This window comes from Malus sylvestris, chromosome 15 (assembly GCF_916048215.2).
Source record: "Malus sylvestris chromosome 15, drMalSylv7.2, whole genome shotgun sequence".
Lineage (NCBI taxonomy): Eukaryota > Viridiplantae > Streptophyta > Magnoliopsida > Rosales > Rosaceae > Malus > Malus sylvestris.
In genome coordinates, this window is record NC_062274.1 from 13,321,140 (window position 1) to 13,343,935 (window position 22,796).

The 22,796-nt window shown below is 39.0% G+C and overlaps 4 protein-coding genes and 1 pseudogene across 4 annotated transcripts; 2 read left to right on the forward strand and 3 right to left on the reverse strand.

The window, feature by feature from the left end:
- Nucleotides 1-4: 4 nt before the first annotated feature.
- On the reverse strand, nt 5-3,497 carry LOC126604417 (beta-glucuronosyltransferase GlcAT14B-like). Its single transcript, XM_050271671.1, has 4 exons — nt 2,680-3,497; nt 1,551-1,626; nt 1,319-1,434; nt 5-824 (listed from the first exon to the last, which is right to left on the reverse strand). The coding sequence occupies exons 1-4, from the start codon at nt 3,227-3,229 to the stop codon at nt 307-309; spliced, it is 1,260 nt and encodes a 419-aa protein (XP_050127628.1). The 5' UTR covers nt 3,230-3,497; the 3' UTR covers nt 5-306.
- Nucleotides 3,498-9,008: 5,511 nt separating this feature from the next.
- Nucleotides 9,009-10,573, forward strand: LOC126604423 (probable sugar phosphate/phosphate translocator At4g32390). The gene has a single exon (XM_050271680.1). The coding sequence runs from the start codon at nt 9,161-9,163 to the stop codon at nt 10,196-10,198; it is 1,038 nt and encodes a 345-aa protein (XP_050127637.1). The 5' UTR covers nt 9,009-9,160; the 3' UTR covers nt 10,199-10,573.
- Nucleotides 10,574-11,372: 799 nt separating this feature from the next.
- On the reverse strand, nt 11,373-12,781 carry LOC126602680 (protein NRT1/ PTR FAMILY 6.2-like; annotated as a pseudogene).
- A 389-nt stretch (nt 12,782-13,170) lies between these two features.
- Nucleotides 13,171-16,746, reverse strand: LOC126604415 (protein NRT1/ PTR FAMILY 6.2-like). The gene is made up of 6 exons (XM_050271667.1): nt 16,652-16,746; nt 16,411-16,516; nt 15,505-15,722; nt 14,609-15,159; nt 14,166-14,515; nt 13,171-13,970 (listed from the first exon to the last, which is right to left on the reverse strand). Exons 1-6 carry the CDS (start codon nt 16,652-16,654, stop codon nt 13,453-13,455), a joined length of 1,746 nt encoding a protein of 581 aa, XP_050127624.1. The 5' UTR covers nt 16,655-16,746; the 3' UTR covers nt 13,171-13,452.
- A 1,586-nt stretch (nt 16,747-18,332) lies between these two features.
- LOC126604431 (MAG2-interacting protein 2-like) lies at nt 18,333-18,845 on the forward strand. Its single transcript, XM_050271687.1, has 2 exons — nt 18,333-18,594; nt 18,745-18,845. Exons 1-2 carry the CDS (start codon nt 18,405-18,407, stop codon nt 18,843-18,845), a joined length of 291 nt encoding a protein of 96 aa, XP_050127644.1. The 5' UTR covers nt 18,333-18,404.
- Nucleotides 18,846-22,796: the final 3,951 nt, after the last annotated feature.

Genomic DNA, 22,796 nt, shown 5'->3' on the forward strand with positions numbered 1-22,796 from the left:
GAAATTAATCAAGCATGACTCGAGAACACTTATCATTATGTAAACTGTATAATACATTACAGTAACCTTCAGCTTTTCAACTAGAAGAATATTGTATTGAACATTACCAGATATAGTAAATTGGTAAAATATACATATATATATATATATGATTGTAGGTATTGACTTGTCTTCCCCACTAAGTACCTATAGCCTGCTAATATGCCCTTGTCAGCCATTATTACTATGAACTAAGATCAATCGTCGGCATCGCTTACTTGGAATAACTTATAAGACCAACATGGTCGTTTATCTGGATTCCGGGTGTCAGGTGCATTGTTTCACATGAAAATCTTCTGCAGATATCAAACCGGTGATGAGACGTTTTAGTCTTCCAGCACCTGGACCCGGCTTGAGAGTGGTGATGTTTTTTGAACTGTAATCTGGAACTGTCGCACTTCCATTTGCTTGAGTACTGAACCATCCACCTGGTACATATCCATCAGCACTGCAGCCTAAAAGCTCTGAGTCGATCGTGTCAAGAACTGACTCGTTCCTCCCAAATTTCCTGGCAAAAGGCGCATTACTGTCTACCATACGCTGGAAATCATCACTGACGAGGAAATGTGGATGTTGTTTTGGGGGCGTGTCCCATGATATGAAGTGGAGATCATGGTTCACAGTAGTGTTCCGAAACTCCTCAGCATTGCAGATGACAGTGTGGAAATACCCTTCTGGTGAAGAAAGGAAGTTGGCATAATACATAAGGACTAGCCTTGGCAGATTGTCCCAGCCCCATAAAATATATTCGATAAAAGGACGGGAGAGCATCATCCAAGCAGAGCCTGAGGAAATTGTTGAGCAGAATCCAAAATCAGCTATAAGTTATATGTATAGAGGGACATAGGGCTTAAACTTGAACAAATCAATTCGACCAAGCCGAACAGAGCAATAAAGAATATACCAAACGAAAAGAACTCACAACCTATGATTTGGAGGTGCATTCGCATAACTAAGATTCGTAAACTTTTAGAAGGAAGTTGCTATGAAACCTGTGTTACAGAACACCATAAGCAGTGCACTTTCTACTTTGAAAGTAATATATAAGATATAACACATTTCCAGACCATCAACCAGATACGTGCTAAAAAATAGTTTAAACTTCTCTTAAACCGTACTTGGTGTCTAATCCCATGCTTAGTTAAAATATCATGTTTACCAAGTAATGCAGAAATTCTTTTAGTAGATGATATTTTTGCATTCTATCCTGCGAAAGATCAATAACCATTAAGTAGCTGTAGGAAACAAAATGAGAAGCAGCGGAAGCAGATATTTTCACCTGTAAACAGCTTATATGCAGTCGGCACGCTCCTTTTCTGTGAAATCGAGAACACATCTGATTTTTGCTGGCTATACAGCCCCGGATCAATTATAATGGGTTTTGCCCTCTGGTCCCTGTGGGGTTCATGGAATTTAAACCTTTTAGGAGCAGCTATACATATCAGTGTGTCCTACTTTCGAACTTGACCAAAACCTAAAAATTACTCCGAAATAAGGAAAGATGAACATACTCCTTCCAGCCAATGTCACTGGTGTGCTCAATGAAATTAAGATTTCTTGGAATGGATGACAAGACATGAAGCAAATCTGTTGGACAAACGCGTAAATTAAGGTGTTAGGATACGACAATGAAGCTTATTCATTTAACCGCTACTCTATATTCAACGAAATAAAAGCACAGAAACTAACGAATTGAATGAACGCCAGAGATCACAAACGAAACTACAAAGACTACCCCCCCCCCCCTTCTCTCTTCCCTCAACTATCTGAATGCTTCACTGTACAGCTAGCAATGAGCAAAAGCAGTAACCATTTTGTTGACAAGGCAATATAATTTTCTATTACCCTAATTAACGGGGAAGGGAAAGGGCAGACACATTATCCCCACTAAATTCTCAAATATCGATGATATCGGAAATATCAGTAGTCCAAAAATACGGAAATTTCGATGGAAATATTGGGATATTATCGATATCGATAAAAATTGAATAAAAACCACGGAAATTGTAAGAAAAACTTGGAAATTTTTATTGAAACTTTGCAAGATGTTTATTTAGTCAATTATCTATTAGTTTATCATAAAAAATTGAAAGAAAATGTATTGCATGATGGATTTAAGTGATTTAAGTTGATTACATAGCGAGCTGGCAAACATTGTGAGTATAGAAAATATGTAGTAATTAATAAAAGAAGTTTAAACACACTATAATCATTTATATATAATGAATTAGTACAATATTTTACACTTTACCACATAGAGTTCCAATCAAGGTTTAAAATATCGACGATATCGGAATATCGGTAGTCTAAAAACATGGAAATTTCGATTAAAATATGATGATAATATCGATATTTTAAACCTTGATCCTCCCAACTGGCCTAACTCACGTCACGTCTGCCAAAACAAAAAGCAGTGATAAATAAGTTATACAAACTGTTTTGCAGTTGCCAAAATAAGCCTGAGAAACCAAGAAATCCAATGCAAGAATACAAATATAGCAAAATCCAATGCTTAACCAAAATTAACAAGAATTTAAAAACCAAATTCATAAATTACCCAAAGCAGCAAAAATAGCGGTAGAAGAATCAGAAAGCCAAAAAAATACATTATGCTATTAAAATGCTGTAAATTTAATTTACCATCTTGGGTCACCAAAGGGTAATCAGAAGCGCTCAAGTTGATAAACCAATCCCAGTCGCCGCCCTCCTTTAACAAAATCGCCGCCGCGTGCAGCGTATTGGTAACCATCGTCGGCCCTCTGTAAGTCACCAAATTGGCCCTCAGAACCGCCCTGACATTCCCCAGCTTGGCAAACATCGGCTCCTCCTTCACAAACTTCGCCAAGTCCAGCCGCTCCTCCGCCGACGCCTCGAGGTCCAAATGCACCGCGTACTGGTTCCTCGGATGGTACAGCGCCTTCAGCGTCCGCTTCAAGCTGCCGCCGTCGCCGGCGGAGCCAGAGATCAAGTAGGCCAATCTAGGAACTGGGTCTTTGGATGTTTCCGAAATCTTTAGCTTCGATTCGACGAAATGGGGGAGGTGATTTTTCACCTGGGGTCGGTAAAACCTTGAGGAGGAGGCGCTGGAAGAGGTGAAAACAGTGATGAATATTAGAAGGGTGGAGAGAAGAAGTGAAAGCACCAACGGTAAAAACCATTTCTTTTTCTTCTGCGGCTTGTTGGTCTCCATTGCCGGCGATCAAGTTCACAGCAAGAAACAAGAAGAAAAACCCAAGATTTATTCAGCTGAGAAGGAGGAGAAAGATGGAAGCTTATTTAATTTGGGGGGTTTGGGTTTGGGCGGCGGATGATATGGGGAAGTGCGCCTGGAGAGGGGATCCGTGCTGAGAGAGAGAAAGAGAGAGAGGTGCTTGGTGGGGTTCACGGAATGAATGAATACAATACAGTAAGTGATCAATTTTTTTGTTTAGTGGGGGTTTAGTGGGTGTGCAATAGACAATGAGATCCTGAGAGAATGTGATTGCAGGAGAGAGAAAGGTGAGAGGGACTGGAAAGGAACCAGCAGACCACTTTTCTTGAGCGACTTTGAGCAGTGCGCTTTGCGCGAGTCAACTCTAACACTGTTTTAAGTCGGAATGTTATTGTGACGGTATTTAATTGAGTTACATATTTATAACGCAACGGTATATATCATTGTGATCTTTTAATATAATTATGCAATATTAGGTGAACAAAATGAAAATGAATGACAAGTGTAATTCGCAGAATACTGGTATTGATACAAAAATATATCCGTTGTAAGTAAGTTTTGGACCATCTTACTATTTAAGAAGAATCAACACGCGGCGGTCGATAAATGGCCAGACTCCAGAAAGTAAGCTAAATTAGCTGGAAAAATAAATCTTTGTATCCTATTATGTGGGGGCATACGTCATAGCTATATTTATTCATACAACACAATTTTGTTTCAATCATGGTTGTGTACGGCTCTTTTTAGAAAATTAGAACTACCCTACGCAAATAGAAAACATCGCCTGAAAATGCCTCAGTTCGCTCGCCGGCCGGCATAACAGTAATGGAATATGTTATTTTAATTTAATATGAATTTTAACCATTATAACCGTCTCTGTGTAACTTTTAAAACAATGAAATATTTTTCTGTTTATTTTTTACTTTTGCAACCATATCCGATTAGGGATTTTTTTTTTTTTAACTTAATTTAAGCGGAAATGGTCAGAAGCATTGTTAGTAGAGAGTGTGCCAAAACCATAGATTTATAGAAAAACTAATGAAAATGATTTGAAAACTTTAAGTTTTAACGATAAGGACAAATAAAGGGTAAGATGAATAGTACTATGATTGACTTTTAGTGTAAAAATATAATTTTTCGTTAAAATGAACGGTACTGAGAGTTTTTCGTTAAAAATCCCTAGATTTATTGCAAGTGGAGTATTGAGAATCTTGGGACTTCTTTCTTACTTTTGGGCCACCCTCACTACTTTGGAAATACACAATTTGCAACCTCAAGGCCCATTTGATGTCACCATTTTCTTCTTTCGAAAGTCTTTGATCAGAAACATGCAAGCGCGTTTGGTGGGCTGAACAGGATAGGATATTGAATTTTAAACCGGTTAGGTTAGGATTAGAATAAATAGGTTGAGATACATATCTAATATTTGGTGTAAACAATCAAATTGGATGGGTTGGGATAGGTAAAAGCATAACAGCTCTTCTGTTGGCCAACAACCAAACAAACATCTCTATCCTCTCTCTTGGGATACGGGACAGCTAGCCTAAGCTAACAGGCAGGCATCGAACAAGAAAGCTGACCAAAACGAAAAAGATGAACACCGGCAATCGAACAAGTAGACCGAAAAGATGATTGAAGGCCAAATCGAACGAAAAGATAACAACCAAGGAGAAGAAATTGAGCAAAATAAAAAGATTGTGAGAGCCGGAGCCGAAGATGAACTAGTATCCAAATCCAATCCATTTTACCTTCTTTTTTTTTTTTAATCAAACATTGGCAATAACACATCTCATCCCATTTGACGATTAAATGTGTTATTTCCGAGTCTAATTCAATTGGAAATAATACATCTCATCTATCAAACGGGGCTGTAATGATAAAAAATTAACTGCATTGTCCTGCAAAAAATTGAGGGAATTCAAGATTAAGAAATTATACTATTTAATTTTGGTCGGTAGATCATTGATTATAAATTTAACAAAACAAATTTTTTTGATATGCGTGGTATTATTGACACACCCCGATCCTATAATCAAGGCGTGTTGGCCGTCACGTGAGTGTGACGTAACCAAAAGTGTGACGCGGAAGCAATAGGTAAGAGAATTACGAAGAAATAAAAACCAAATACTAGCAATAATATCCAACTAGCATGTTAGAGTGAATTTAAGTGTGAAACACACATATTCAAAAGCATAAGTACTAGGTGCAGTCAAGTAGGACCATAACTAAATAACAACACCCGAAGGTGAGTCCTACATTTATGTAGTCTGTCAGTACGCCGTGGAAATCCTCGTGGGCCACGTGGGCCACCAACGCTGCTAACTAGAACCTGGAGGGGTGCAAAACAAAATTGAGTGGGTCAGTAAAACAAAGCTTTTCAAAAACGTTTCAAATAATAACATTTATAACCCCTCGCTGTAAAACCCGTATACTTTCCCAGAAAATAACATAATATGCATATAATCTTCATATATCTAAAATCACAATTCTTTATCAAAAATCAGAAGGTATGCCATGCAATAAATGTCAACAACATAATAAGAATGCAACATTATAACAGGTGAAATAAGGAATCAACCGGAGACCCTGCAGTTGGTCTTGTGTGGTTAATTCTAAAGCTCATTATCCAATCCAACTGGAGTCACCGCAGTGACCTGTACGACGCTACTCTACATATAAATCAGAACTACCTAAATTAGTCTGTACAATAAGAAAGGTATAAGAATACGCTTTAGTGCTTCTATCATCAACAGCTGTATAATAATCTAAAATCACCTACAGTCGGAACCACTCTATGGTCTGTACGACATGTCGGAACCCTCTCATGGTATGCACGACATGCACCTACTTGGATCCAAGGTGAGCGTGTGGTGCGGGGTGAATAATATAAGCACTAACACCAGGGGTGCAGGTTATGAGCTCTCAACACAATTCACATCATCAATAAACCATATGAATAACATAAAGCTCACCTGATACTCACATGTGCGTCCACAACACCAATTCACATATATATGCATCAATTACTAATTCATATAATTCATAATATGCATGCATGGCATTTTAAAAACATACTTTCATTTAAATTCAATTTCTGGGAAATTCAGTAGTATATAGGTAATAACAGAAAATAACTGCCCACTCACTGATAAGTCGAAAGGTCGTAACCCCCGTGACGTCCTTGAATGCGCTCGTCCTCGGGATAGGTATCACCTATATGCGAAACAACTATAAAAATGTTAATTAAAGCACATAACCGACAATTCGAAATAATTTCTCATACGATGCTCAATTTGGGTATATGAATATACCACAATGACCTACTCGACGTCACGGACGTCGAGGTATTTTTAAAATAATTTTTGGGCTTGCCACACGCCCTCACGCGCCAGGATAGGCACAGGTCCACGCGCCCCCCACGCGCATTATCCCCTACCTCCAGTCGCCGAAAAAACTTGCCGGCGCCGGAAACTGGGCAGACCTGTAATCGCCATTTTCTCGCTCGATTCTCAACCATTTTCCATGAAATTTTCACCCAAACTTCACAAATTATGAGAGGAAGAAGGCTATACCTTTAAAAACTTCCAAATCCTTCGAAATCACGTTGAGAAATTTCACCCAAAATCGGCCACCTTCAAACCTTGTGATCCCGACGTCCAAAACCTTCAAACAAACGTCCCTGAGCTTCATGAGAACCTCCTAAAGCTCACTGTGAGCTTGGATTGTCCTAAAAACCAACCATTACAAAGTTCATGAATAGTACCCAAATCGGACCTCGAGTTTTCAACGTGAAATCGAAAGATTTCTTACCTAAAATGGGTATGGATGAGTTCGTAGGGTCCTTACGAGTACAATGGTGCCCTTGGCACCTTCGATCCGTGCTTGGATGATCGTGGGTGAATGTGTCCATACGGTTTTGAGAGGAAGAAAGAGAGAAACTGAGAGTGAGAGAGGGTACGGGATAGTGAGACACGGGAGAGAGAAGAGAGTGATTGTTTTGTTTGTGGGTGGTCCATCTAAGTCCCTAACCACACAAAATACAATCAAATTTTTTTTATCCAACTCAATTGCTTCCAAGAATTTAGGAATGTATGCAATATTCAAATTAATATGTCACACATACCTTAGCAACAGTTAAGGGCAATTTTGTCTTTTCACTTCAACAATAATGAAATTCCGGGACGGGTTGTGACAATTATTCGCACATATTTTTTTAGAGAAATTTTATTTGAACTCAGTTATTTTATCTTTACACCCAACTAACAAGTTTTATCTACCAAACTTCCAAGTTTACCCTTAAATAAATAAGAATAAGAAAAAGAAAATAAAATAAACATTGGTATTTTTATCTCTACACCCCATAACTCCAAAACTGGCACACTAGTGCACTCCTCCACTATTTCCAGTAAAACCCACCCAAATAACAACAAAATATTCTCTCAAGTTCATCAATGAATTAGCTTGCTAGAAACTCTTATCATCCCTCATTTATAATTTCAGCGTAGATTTCCGGCTGATATGTTTGCTTGTTTCAACCATTATCTGGGAGTTGGCTACTTGTATAAATTATTAAAACTAACAAGTCAGCTTGCTAGAAACCCTTGTTGATATCTCTTCTAAATAGACACTGACATGGAAGCTTTTTTCTCATATTGCAGGAATTTGTTTCATGTCCAACGAATTGGTAAAAAGTTTTCTTCGTTGAAATTATAAATGAGGGCCACTAAGGGTTTCTTGCAACACAGGTTTCTAGCAAGCTTACTTGTTAATGAACTCAAGAGCATATTTTGTTGTCATTTGGGTGTGTTTCGAGGGAAATAATGGAGGAGTGCAGATATGTGCTATTTTTTTGAGTTATTGGGTGTAGAGATAAAAACACCAATGTTTATTTTCTTATTTTTATTTATTTAAGGGCAAACTTGAAAGCTTAGTAGAGAAATTTTTTTAGTTGGGTGTAGAGATAGGATAGCTGGGTCCAAATAAAATTTCCCTTTTTTTTATCTTTCATACTCAAATTTTGATCATTCTAATAATTAAATTGAAGAATATCAAATAACAAAATTAAAAATAAGTGTATAAAAAATAAAAATATGCGTGTAGATAACAACTCTGTTTTGATATGTATGGTACTTCATAGAAATGATAATATCTTAACTTGGTCATCTCTGAGCACATATCTAAAATTTGTATTTTAACTTTTTATTAAGATATTGTGTGGAACAGTAAAGAACAATACTATTTTTTATGTATAGATCTTTACAAGGAGTATGATTACTTCTAAACGAACCCAATTCAATAGAGAAAAAAAAGTATCTAGATTAAAATAAACTCTTACACCATGACTAATACATTTATGTGAACAAGTGTCTCCAAATTAATACGGAAGACATAACAAATAACTCAATACCAAATGTTAACAAATAAGACATTATTATATGAAAACATATTCTTTTAGTTGACAACAACATTAGTAACTTAAATAATTATTTTTTGAAAAGAAGATAATCGGTGGAATCCAACTCGTACTAAAGTGAATAAACATAATTAATTTGATCACCGTGATAAAACGTCATCAGTTGAATACATTGTCTTATTGGTTTTGAGACACTATAATATTTTTCTCTGGAAAGTGTTGTTAATTACCGGTAAAACATCTACAAATTTGTTATAGTATTTCAATTTTCATGTTGCAAAATACCGAAATCCCACCTAAATTACCAAAAAGCCCTTATCCCACAGATCTACATCTAATCCGACTGTAACTCCTCCACCACTCTTCCCCCTTCCACACTGTGGGTCATTTTAGAGAGAGAACGAGGTTTAGAGAGAGAAAGAGTCTCCTCCTTGTTTAAATCTCAGTCCTTTAACCAAACCCCCAGATTAGGGCTAGGGTTTTCAGATTTCGAAAAAATGGCGCTTTCAGAGGGGGTGGTGAAGAAGGTCCTCCTTTCATACGCTTACGTCTCCGTCTGGATCTTCCTCTCCTTCACCGTCATCGTCTACAACAAGTACATCCTCGACCGGAAAATGTACAACTGGCCGTTTCCCATCTCCCTCACCATGATCCACATGGCCTTCTGCTCCTCCCTCGCATTCCTCCTCGTCCGCGTCCTCCGCCTCGTCGACGCCGTCTCCATCTCCCGCGACGTCTACCTCAAGTCCGTCGTCCCCATCGGCGCCCTCTACGCCCTCTCCCTCTGGTTCTCCAACTCCGCCTACATCTTCCTCTCCGTCTCCTTCATCCAGATGCTCAAGGCCCTCATGCCCGTCGCGGTCTACTCCATCGGCGTCGCCTTCAAAAAGGACGCCTTCAAGAGCGACACCATGCTCAACATGGTCTCCATATCCGTCGGCGTTGCCATCGCAGCGTACGGGGAGGCGAAATTCAACTCATGGGGAGTCACATTGCAGCTGTTGGCCGTGGCGTTCGAGGCCACGAGGTTGGTTCTCATTCAGATTCTGCTTAATGCTAAGGGTATTAGCTTGAATCCGATTACTTCACTTTACTATGTTGCACCGTGTTGTTTCGTGTTCTTGTGCGTGCCGTGGGTCATCGTTGAGCTGCCGGTGTTGAGGCAGACCTCGAGTTTTCACTTTGATTTCGTGATTTTTGGGACAAATTCACTGTGCGCGTTTGCGTTGAATCTGGCGGTGTTTCTGTTAGTGGGAAAGACCTCTGCTTTGACTATGAATGTTGCTGGGGTTGTCAAAGATTGGCTTTTGATTGCATTTTCGTGGTCTGTGATCAAGGATACCGTGACACCTATCAATTTGATGGGGTACCTGATTGCGTTTGGCGGTGTTGCGTACTACAATCATGCCAAATTGCAGGGGCTTAAGGCGGCCGATGCGCAGAGGAAGTCTCAACAGGACAATGTGGAGGCCGGTAGGTTGTTGGAGGAGAGGGACGGAGAAGGGAACGGAAAGAAGAGTGAGACTAAGGATTGATTTTCAAACCGATAAATTCAGCACTGTGTGTGAGAAATATGGAGATAGCGAATTAGATCAAAGATAAGCGAGGAAGGAAATGGAAAGCTTGTTGCTTGGCCAGAGTTAGCAGCCTATTGTTTGGGGGTATGTGGTGTTAGATAATTGTGTTTTACTTGCTTTTTGTTCTTGGTCATATTTTTGTTTTTATATCGAATAGTTCAATTACCGCCCGGGGAAGGGGGGGGGGGGGTTGGTTTGATATTTGATCATCGCGTGCATTGTGGCAATTTATCTTTATGAGTAGGAAATTATAAATGTTCTCAGACTCGTAATTAGTTTACAAAGAGAACTTAAACTCATTGAGTATATCAATATTAATGTGCTTTATTCTTACTGTGTTATGTATGCGGGTTCGCTCTTGTATTTTGCTTCTACTCGGTTGAATGCTTGCCCAATTTTGGTTTGGTTGAACACCAATTTTATAGCTGTCGTTCTCTGATTTCTTTGATCGCTGTATAACTTGCAGCAATAAAATTGGTCGAAAGAGGCGATATTACTTTATTCAGTGAAATGGTTGGATTTGAGATTTCATCAAATTGTTGTTGGGTTTTCTGTCAGGACATTCTATGTTCCTACATATTGCTTGTTCTCATAAAAGTAAAACAGGTGTTCATATATTACTCCCTGAACTTAAATTCCGGGAGGAAAACGAGTGTAAAAATCTAAATTCTCAACTCTATATATGGGTACACTGATTTTTTACTACTAGCACTTATCTTCCTCAGCAGGGGAACCGCCACTAGCGGCAGAATCCGGTGGTGGTGTGAGTTTTCGTGGCTTGAACCACCTTGCACAACAAATATATGCACTGAAGTTGATGACGCCGAGAACGGTTAAAAGTCCCATAAAAACAGTCAAGCCTCCCCGGGTTTATGGTTTTTGCAAGCCATCCCCCATTTTTGCCTCCTATCACCTTATTAACAATCCAAACCAAGAGACTGCTGAAGAAGAAACCAAAGGATAAGGTGCTTACGAAGAGCCCCGTGCTAATGACGAAACCTAGAAATCGAGCTGCCCGGTGTACGTGAAAGCGTTACCAGAACCCACCAGCAAGAATTGAGGGAGCAAGAAAACCCTAATCGGCAAAGGACTCAATCCTCCGTTGGCTTTTGCCACTGCTAACTTCTACCTCTCACATGGTGCTGCTGCTCCCATCCCAAAAGTTGCTAGTACAAGCCCAATTGCCATTTTCTGCAGTTTTGTGAAACCTGTATTGTTGTTGCACTGCAAGCAGAAAAAATGAGTCTTCATTTAGAAATAACGTTACGTACGTGCAGTCTAAATTCACAGCCTGATTTCGCAACATTAATTTTTCTATAGAGAAGACGGTGAGAGAGCCAGCCAGTTGGATTTGAAAATTTCCGATCGACCTGTCCATGGTGGATGCTGCTTGTACAGAGAAGGTCATCATCAGTGCATAACTAGTCCAAAATATGATGGTTGTTGCCGGAAGCTGTCTTATCACCATTTTTACCTCCTCAACCTTTGTAGTTGACCTTGACTTCTAAGAGCTTTCCTCAAAATCTTCTTCAGCCACAATGGCTGCCTTGTCCAGGACTTGAATCCTCAGGGGAGTTTTCTTACAAAGAGGCGAAGTCGTAAGCAAAAGGACATCTTTCTCTTCCTCGTAGCAGCCACAAGAACCTTGAGGATGTGAACAATGGGACTTCCCAAGCTTTTCTTATATCTGTATTTTCTAGTCCCACCCAAAAACACTAAGATTGCTCTACGCATTGTAATGGATCATATTCTGTGCACAACGCTTCGATCCACAGCGTCTTGTATGTAGACAAGGACTGCGACTGCGATCAAAGTTCCAAAGCCGATGAAGAGGACAAAACCTGTTGAAGTAGGCCCTTTGAGCCTTCCCCTTCTTGTCTTTCTCGTCGAATTGGTCGCTTCCATAACCCGTTTGCTTGCTTGCAGTAGCTGGCGCTCAGGCTGCAAGGCGGCGGGTGCAGCTGTGGCAGTTTTGCTGATATTGCTAATATCGCAATGCACCGGAGTATGACATTTGTGAAGTATTTAGGATCAAGGCCACGTTTGGCGGTTAGGATTGGATTAGACCGGATAACTTTACAGTGCTTGTATTGCAGCGGAGATTGCAAGAGTCTTGTATCTGCCAAGGAAGGAATCAGCGATTAAGCAGCCAAACAAACACAGGAAGAAGTATGTGCCTACCGCATTTGTTAGCATGTTGGCTGAAGTTGCACTAGGCAAATGCACTGTTCCACCTAGGAAGGTCACCAGGTTCACTGCTATTCCCTTTGTCGAAAGCCTTCCGCAGAATTCGACCCCTACAAAGAAACAAATAATCGAAATTATAATTTCTCACCCTTATAACCGCAAATTTTGTTTGAATCTTATACTTCATCGTGTTCGCATCGTAGTAATCACAGATCAAAATCAATGCTGCAATCAAGAAAATAAGAACATGTGCACAACCGTTATAAGCGCTGCGGAAAGCCAACCACCGGTTTTGGACTTGTCAGCCGGGCGCCCTTTGTAGTCCACAGCATCTGCAACAACAATCGAGCTCATTTTCCACCTCCTGAAGAAAACTCGGCTTTATTCATGTACGACTGTTTTCCTGTAAGAAATAATCTGTAGTGTTCATGCCACAGTCGGAGCGATAAATTTATCATTTTTTTTTTCTTCTTGTTCAGCAATAGTCTACCGAACTTATTGAATTTTTTCGGTTAATTGGTGCCTAATAAATTCCACAATTTCAGTGGATTGTGCCGAACATCTTTTTTGGTTTTTTTTTTTCATTTTTAATTCATTTCTGTTCTATGATTATGGCATTGAAGAACTACTGAAGAAGCAAGAAATCTCTTATCAAACATGTACATATTTTTTAAGAAATACGGTATTCATTAAAACAACTTTAACAGTACATCAAAGACATGTACAAGACATGAATTTTAACATAACATGAAAGCACCAACTCCAAATAACTACCAACTAAAAAAATTCATAACGTCAAAATTAACATAACTCACATCCGAGCCCACACAGCCCAAAACAACCAACCCTAAATCATAACTATTCCCACCAAAACCCTAAGTGAATCAATGACACATATAATATCTAGAAGATATTTTCTTCTTGACGACAAGAGCAAGGGTAATGAATGATTACGCGAGCTGAACTACACATCAAAGCTAGGGGAAGATACTTCATTTGCTGGAATTACATACAAATCATATTAGTTATGCACCATTAGCAGAAGCCGTCTGCAAAACAAATGCATGCTGTTTGTGTGTCTTGTGGTACCACCTTGCACAAACAAGATAAGCTACGAAATTGATCACACTTAGAACAGTTAATAGTCCATAGAAACAATCAAGCCTCCCATAATTTATGTTGTTTGCGAGCCATCCTTGCCCGTCTTCGTTTCCTGTCACTGCCGTCACGATCGAAACCAAGAGGCTACTAACGAAGAAACCGAGGGACAAAGTACTGAGGAAGAGGCCGGTGCTCATTGTTTTCATTCCTTTGGGTGACTTGGTTATGAAGAAATCGAGCTGCCCAGTGTATATGAAAGCTTCACCAGAACCCACCAGGAAGAACTGTGGGATCAACAAGAACACGCTAATAGGCAGAGTTCCAGTGGCGCTGCGTGCAGATTTAGCCAACGATAACCTCTTCCTCTCGGATAGCGCTGCTGCTGCCATTCCGATAGTTGATAAGACAAGGCCGATTGCAATTCTCTGTAGATTAGTGAAACCTATGGCACAAAAGAGAATGTTTTTCAAGTAATGCTATTGGTTCCATGAATCACTAGTGAAATACTACGGTTTAATTTTAAAGGATATGTTTTGTAACAAAATTTTGGGAGGTGTTACGCATTGACTCTGCATAGAAAAATTTCTGAATCCGCTACTGACCATTAGTATTTTTGTTTTCGTGTATATTTATATACCTGGTTGGCCATTCCATTTCTTCCAAAGAGGCATGATGACACGGTCGTTAAAAGCAAGAGTGATAATTATGGCTAGCACAAAGAAGACTGTGAGAGAGCCAGCCGGGATTTGAAATTTTCTGATTGATCTCTCCATGGTGGACGCTTGTTCTACGGAGAAGGTGATCATCTGCGCGTATGCCGTCCAAAACATGATGGTTGTGGCCCATATTGGAAGCAATCTTACCATCATTTTGACCTCCTCCACCCTTGTAACTGTCCGTAGCTTCCAATGGTTCGCGGTACTAGATCCCGTAGCATTTCCCTCCTCAAAATCTCCTTCCACCACAACGGCAGCCTTGTCCAAGAAACTATCCAAACTCAAACATAACATTTCATCACCAATCTGACTACAGACAACCTTGAAAAAATTTACTTAATCATTTCGTACAAAGTAAACTTACCGGAATTGATCTGTGTGATCGATTCTCAAAGCCTCAGGATTATTCTCGTACAGTGAGGCAATGTCAAGCGGAGCTTTCATCTTTCTCTTTCTTATAGCAGCCACAACAACCTGAAAAATTTGAACAATGGGGCTTCCCGAGCTCTTCTTATATCTGTATCTTTTCGTCCCTGCAAAAAATACTACGATGGCTATAAACATAGAAACCGAACATATTCCATAGGCCAAACTCCTGTCGACCTCATCTTGCATGTAGACGAGGACCGTGACTGCCACCAGAGTTCCTGTGCTAATGAAGAGGAAGAACCTATTGAAGAAATAGGCCATTTGGGCTTTCTCCTTGTCATCTTTTTCATCAAACTGGTCGGTTCCAAAGCCCGAAACGCTTGATTTCAGGCCGCCGATTCCTAATGCGATTATGTATAAAGCAAGGTAAAGAATTCCCATTTGGAATCCATTGGCTTCTTTGCAGTGGTTGGTGGCGGCAGTAGTGTCACAGTGAGGTGGGCGTAGCTGTGGCAATTTCACTGATATTGCTAATCCAACCATGCCCTGCATCAGATATGTTGAGGCAAAGATTGAATCAACCTTATGTCACAAAACATGCATTGTACTCCAGTTTCCAAACAAGTTTCTTGTTTTCATTTTTTTAAATAAAGCTATAAATTAAAACTTGAAACTGAAAGCTAAAATGATTATTAAACGGGCTCTATTGGACGTAATTTATAAAGGGAGATTATATTCACACACCCTATATTACTTCTTCTACATTTTTTAAAATTTTTAATATTTTTCTATCAAGTGTTGGCGATGTGTAGAAAATATTAAAAAATTAAGAATGTGTGGGAGAAGTAATTTGAGGTCTGTGAATATAATATCTCATTTATAAAAACGAACCAGTGTTTGTATGGAAGCAAAGATTGCAATTGTGTTGTATCTGCCGAGGAAGGAGTCAGCGAGAAAGCCTCCCAGCAAACACAGGAGAAAAGATGTTCCCACAAAATCTGTGACAATGTTAGCTGCAGTTGCACTCGGCAAATGCATTGTTCCGACTAGGTATGTCACCAGGTTAACTGCTATTCCCATGGTCGAAAGCCTTTCGCATATTTCGATTCCTACAAAAACAAAAATGAGAAAATTATTTACTGCATAGAGTTCTGCCTTTTTGGAGGGGACTTGTAAGACACAATTTGTTGGACTGTTGTCCAATTTAAAAAGTTCGGTCCCAATACTATTAAGTTGCCAATTTAATTGAAATAGCATAGTCCAGACCGAGCCACCATGCGGCCTTAAGATTAAACATATGCTCTACACCCCCCAAAACCTCTACGTTATCATCACCTTCGCATGACCTTTCTACTCCATCACAGGGCTAAGTTGTGCAAACATACGGCCAACCAGTAGCGTTCATGATCTTTCTCACGTCGATCAAATATGATCACTTTCATGCATAAAATTTTGGAATTAACAGGAACTGCTAAAATGGTGGTGGAAGAAATGCAGCAACCATTAAAAATAAAAGCATATACACATATTTACCTAATGAGTAATGTTATTCATACTATGTTTTTATACCATATTTCTATACCATAGATAGCATCTGATGTGAACAGCCACATCATTTGAAAAATTTGCAAAACCAAGGAGAAATACTTCTCGTATACCACAATCATCATTTATTAACTAGTTTTTCTTAATTATTAGTTTATTAAATAATGAACTAAATTTAAAAATCTGATTAATTCAACATCAAATGTCACCTAAGGTAGTATGAAAATATGGTATGAATAACATTACTCTTACCTAATATAAGCGCAGCAGCCACCCAACCACCAGTTCTGGACTTGTTGGCTGGGAGCCCTTTGTAGTCCATGACACCGGCCACAGTCCAACCCATCTTCCCTCCCTCCTGAAGAAAACATACATTAACATGTTCAGTTTATATATCGTTGAGTCCGAGAAACAAATACTTCAACGAATTCCATTAACCAAGACAAGAAGTATATTACTCAGAAAGAAAAAATGATTACTAAGTAGTAAGTACCATTTTCGGAAGTTTAACTAACAAGAAAATATGAATGCTGATAAGTAAGCTAGGGGACTGAAATGAGGATGTTTTTCTATTTTATGTTTTCCAGCTCACAACTTGGATTTTGTCTTGGGAGCTTATCCTTTTATAGGCACATGCATGATTAAGGTGACCTCCCCACTACAAGTGCGAGGAACAATTTTCTGGTGTAGGTGGAACTCGATGACAGTACTATTCTACTCAAATTATAATACGTAAATTTATTTTTTATTAATATATTATAAAGGAAAACTAATGAAAATGGCTTGAAAACTTTGAGTTTTAATGATAAGGACAAAATAAAGGGTAAAGTGAATAGTACCAGGATTGACTTTTTAGTGTAAAAATATGGTTTTTCGTTAAAGTGAACCGTACCAGATGCTTTTCGTTAAAGTTCTCATATTATAAAGGTAAGATATAGAGGTATGAGAGTGATTGGTGCCTTGTTTTAACAAAAGTAAAGGATTAGGTTCATCGCATTTTAATGGGTGGAAAGTGGTTATAGGACTAATTAAAATTCTGTGTTAAATAAGTTGATATTTTTTTTTAAAATCAGAAGATATAAAGTTGTGATGGTGATAGACTTATTGGGGAAGTACTACAGTATCTCTTGTATGATCTTCCTGATAAAGTGGTAGATATATAGATATATTTTAAAATTTTGATTGTGAAGTCACCTGGCTAGCCAAGCCTTGTAGGGTATGTTTGTTTGCCTTCACTAGCATTCTTTGGACTGGACTAGACTAAATAATAGTCCAGTCTGATGTTTGTTATTTACACGGACAAACGTTAATGAGACTAAAGGGGACTCGCCCCGACTGAACGCCTCGCTAGCCGTTCTTAGCGAGAGCCCTCGATTTCGAGCAGACTCCTAGTCCCGTCCTCCCTCGCAGCTGATCCATCCGTCTTCTTCTCCTTCGCACCTTTGCCATCTCCCATCTCTTTCACGACTTCGCCGTCTCATCCGAGTTCGAGCAGGACGAGGAGGTTCTCAGCGACGACGGAGAGGCCTCTTTTGACCTCAAACTCTTCGTGGGTAACCTTCCCTTCAGCGTCGATAGCGCTCAGCTTGCTAGTATCTTTGAGAGCGTTGGAAATGTCCAGATGGTCAAGGTAATTCCTTGTTTTCACTCGAAATTTTGTAAATTTTACTTGAAATTTGGGTGAAAAGTGAAATCGGTTGTTGCTGGTTTAGTGTTTTGTGGGTTAAATTTGGAAGGTTTTTAGCAGGTGATATATGATAAGACGACCGCAAGAAGTAGAGGATTTGGGTTTGTGGCTATGTCAAGTGTTCAAGAAGTTGAATCTGCTGCTCGCCAGCTAAACGACTACGTAAGTCTGACCATTTGCTGATATTTTCTTATATATGCGAAAGTTTGTGATTTGCGAATTGGTACTTTATTTGTAATCGTATTTATACGAACGGGAATCTATTTTGAGAGAAAATGGAAATTTTGTGACATTTTCTGCCCTGCAACTTCCATGGTTGCGTGAGCTTAAGTAGGAATTAAGTAGGAATAGAGAACACAGTAAGAAGTCAAGTGGTAACTTGATTCCTGGAAAGCAATATGTCAGTGTAAGAACACAGGCTCTAGTGACCATTCTGTCCTAGTTGGCGAGAAATGGTTTTGCTCCTACCGACAATGTGGTCGTGTCTCTGGCAAAATCAATAATTGAACCACATGTTACCAAAGAGGAAGACATAGTGGGTTGCTCATTTCTGTTGAATATGTTGGATGCTGTGAGTGGGGTTGAAGTGATAGATGAGCAGCTTAGAACAAGGAAGGATTACCAAGAAGTTTCTAGCATCATGAATGTGGGGATGACATATAGCTTGTTGTATAGTTCAGCATTTGAGTGTGAAGATCCTACGCAAAGGAGGGAGCTGCTACTAAGGAAGTTCAAAGAAAAACACACAGGTAATCTGCTACACTTATTTACAATTTGCTATGCTATCATCTTAAAGCTCCAAGCAGTGGAAATGTGAAAAAGAGTAATATTATTGATGCATGTACATTTTTACAATGATAAGGAGTTCATGGTTTTGTATGTTGTTTTATTGGATTCAGGTGAAATAGGCAAATTTGACAAGGTGCAGTCTACCTTTTGGAGGGAATGGAAACTAAAATTAGAAGACCAAAAGCGTTTGCAGATCGTTGTACAGCATTAGAGAAAATAATCCCTGGTGTTGACACAGTACGCTTTTAGTCTTAGGACTTTGATTATATTAAGAGTGTTGTGCGTCCCTTGATTGATTCAGTCAAGTTAGAGAATAAGCACATTTTGAAGGATGTTTTAACATTAGCTGATGAATACAACTTGAACCGTTCACAGGTAGGCAGCTTTGTAGGCTTACATCTCTAAATTCTATAACATAGAGATGGCTTTTTCCCCCATTGAGTGATAGTGATCTATTGTTTCCTTGCAGATCTTTTTGTGTTATTTGAGTTCTGTCCTTGTTTCTGAGGTTTGGACCAATGATGATATTACTTGTGAAATTTCGGAATTTAAAGGTGAAATAGTTGGCTATGCTGTGGAAACCATCAAAGCTATTTCATATATTGTATACGCTGCAATTGATGGATGCCATAAGGTGCGGCTTGCTTACATCTTTGGTCTGCTTTCTTGCTTACATCTTTGGTCTGCTTTCGGTGAGATCAGACTCAGCCATCGTAGTAGAGTCATAAATGGCAGTTTTGATGCAGCAAGTTGTTACATGTGCAGGCACCAACTTGCTTGCTAGAGCAACAAAAGGCATGTTATTGATTCAATAGATTTTAATTGTTTGTAACTGTATGTTCATGTAAGGAGTCGACTCAGAGGAGCTATAGTGCAGGAGTACGATCGTATTCGTGTAGCCTAAACAAGCTTGTGTTTTAGTCTAGTCAGTAAATTAGTTAGAATAGCAAAATTTTGTCTGTATCATAACATTTAAATTTACATTCCCTCAGCTAAAACTTGTTGCTTCACTTTTGACAATCCTTTGCTCCAAACGTTGTGTATTTTGCTCGAGGTATATTCATGATCTCTTCCTTTTGCATATTGTTATTGGTTTTCTTCAAACTAGTTGGAGCAAGAAATTTACGTGCTCAAATCCAAATGTAGCAATGATCAAGGCTCGGCTATCCATTTGCCATTGCGCCTCACACATCATTGTGGTCTTGGGATTGAATGCAATCAAACCAAAGTTGAATAATTAAGAAAAGCATTCTAAAACCCGTCAATTGTTAGGAAAACACCTTTGTTATATTGATGTTTGGAGCAATACTACTCTTGAATCATGTATGTTTCTTTCGTTGGCAAGAAATTTGGTTTTGTTTTTATTTTTTATTGAGTCATACTCTTATCTAATATTATTAATTTTGATAATATCTTTAAATAAAAAGAAATTAAATTAGAATAATAATTTAGTCTCAGTCCGAGCAAACACCAAACTGGTGACAATACTATTTTCATTATCCTGCTTCTTAATCCGACACTGCACCAAACGCTTCACTAAGTTAGTCCAGCTTAGTCTAGTCTAAGCCAGTCCAGCTTAGTCCCTGAACCTAGTCCAGTCCGAGATAGTCCGGTGCAACAAACGCACCCGTAATGTTAAGTGCTTTTGCTGCCCCACCAAAAAACCCTCTCCATGCATCTGTAAGTCTCTTAAGTGTTTTTGTTACTTTCTATTATTTCTGCTAGGCAATTTGTCGATCTTAATAGTGATGATATACTAATCTTTAACGTGAAAAAGAAAAGTTTTCAAATGTCAAACCCTCAAATCCAAGGCCAATATTGCATATTTGTTGACACACCCCGACCGAGATCAAGGCATGCTGGTCGTCACGTGAGAGTCATGTAGCCATGTGCACAATGCAGAAGCGATAATGATAAGTATTATACGAATAAAATTATTAGAGTGCACTACTAAACAGAAAGTGATAAGAGTTAGTTACAACAGTAAACACTCATAATCAGAGCATAAAGTCTAAGTGCAGTCCAGTAGGACAAGTACTAGTTATACAGTACCAGGAATGTCCTACTATTATTTAGATAAGTCAGAAATGCCGACGTCCTCAAGCCACCAACAGTAAGCTTACTTAAAACCTGGAGGGGTGCAAAACAGAAAACGTGAGTGGGCAAAAACAAATGTTTTACAAAATCATTTTCTTTATCAACATATCTAACCCCTCACTGTAAAACATGTATAATTTTTCCCATAATCAGAATATAAGCATATACATAATATATATATACACACACACACACATATATATATGAAATCATATCAATTCAATTCATGCTTCACATAATCATATTCAAATATATGACATGCCAATATATAACAGAGTAAGCAATTCAGGTAAGAATAAATTCATAGAAATATGATATGTTAGCCGAAACCCATGTGGTAGTCTATACGGCTGAATTCATTGCTCAAAAGTCAATCTAGCCGGAGTCACTACAATGACCTATAAGGCAATATACTGCACATAAGTCGAAACCACTAAAAAATGGTATGTACGACAAGATTGGGTGTAATATAATTATGCTCAATTCTATTCTCTCATAATAACCAGGCGATAAATCGCTAGTCACCTATGAGTCGGAACCATAAATAAGGTATGTACGACAAGATTGTGCACTTAAGTTGGATCCAATATGAGCATACAGTGCGGGAGGTGACGTAAATAAACAGGCATGTACTTCACATCTCTGGCTAAATTACAATCACCCTAGGTGCAGTTTTATGAGCTCAACATTATTCAATCACATATCACATCATCGATGATTCACATAACCAAACATAACTTACTTGAACTTACCTGTGCCTCCATAACACCACATTTATATATATATGCAACCATGAAATGCATATTCAGAATATAAAAGCATTTGGTATATTATTTCAAAGCATACTTTCCTAAAAAAAAAAAAAAACATTTCTAGGAATATATCAAGTAAATAAATATATACTGAAAACAAAAGCTCATTCACTGGTATGTCGACGGGTCGTAACCCCCGAGTCGCTCGTGGATACGCTCGTCCTCGGGATAAGTCTCACCTATTTGCGAATGAACTATAAAAACGCTATTTTAAAGCACATAGGCAAAACTAGCTAATAACTTCTCATGCATTGCTCAATTTTGGTATTTGAATATACCAACGTGATCTACACAACCTCATGAACATCGTGATATTTTTAAAATAATTTTTCTGTGGCTCACGCGCCTGGGAGGGCACGGCCTCAAGTGCGGCCCACGCGCAGGCGCACTGACGGATTCCCTAATTGCCGTTAGGGAATATTCCGTTAAAATCTAACAGATTCTGTTAAAAATGACTGACGGCGTCAGCATATTCCGTCCAAACTAACGGAATATGCCGTCATCTTCTCCGACGAGTCGCCGGTCGCCGGAAAACTGGGTAAAACTTTAAAACGTCTATTCTCGCTTGTTTCTTAACCATTTTTCATGAAATTTGTACCAAAATGAAGCTAGGGACATCCACAATCACATTATAACAGTTTTAAGACCTAAAAACTGCTACATTTTTCCTAAGGAAAGCTCGATAGTTTGGCTTACCTAGAATAGCTTCGATCTCGGCCCTCCGACGTCCATTTCCTTCCAATGAAGTACCCCGAGACTCGTGAGGACCTCCTTAAGCTTCCTGTGAGCTTGAAATTTCCAAAAACACAAGATTTAACGTTTGCATGAACAGTATCCCAAATCAGGGTTATAGTTTCGACATGAAGACAAAGTTGTCCTTACCTGAAAATGGTCTAGATGTGTTCCTGAGCTTGCAAGGAACACGATGGTACCTTCAACGTCCTCGATCTATGAAGTTTGAATGGATTTTGGTGTTTGTTCGTACACAATGCCGAGAGGGAGAAAGAGAGAGAGAGAGTCTGAGAGATAGAGAGATAGCACGGGAGAGAAGAGAGAGAAAGGGGTATGGATGTGTGTGTGGTCCAAAAATGCACACCAATCAAATTTGTTTAATCCTTTTGTTCTAATTGGGTCCAATTAGTTGGGAATAGAACTAATTGACCCAATTCCTTAACCCAAAACACAAACACACATCCAACGCTCAAGGGTAAATCTATCTTTTCACAACCACGATAATTAATTCTCGGGACGGG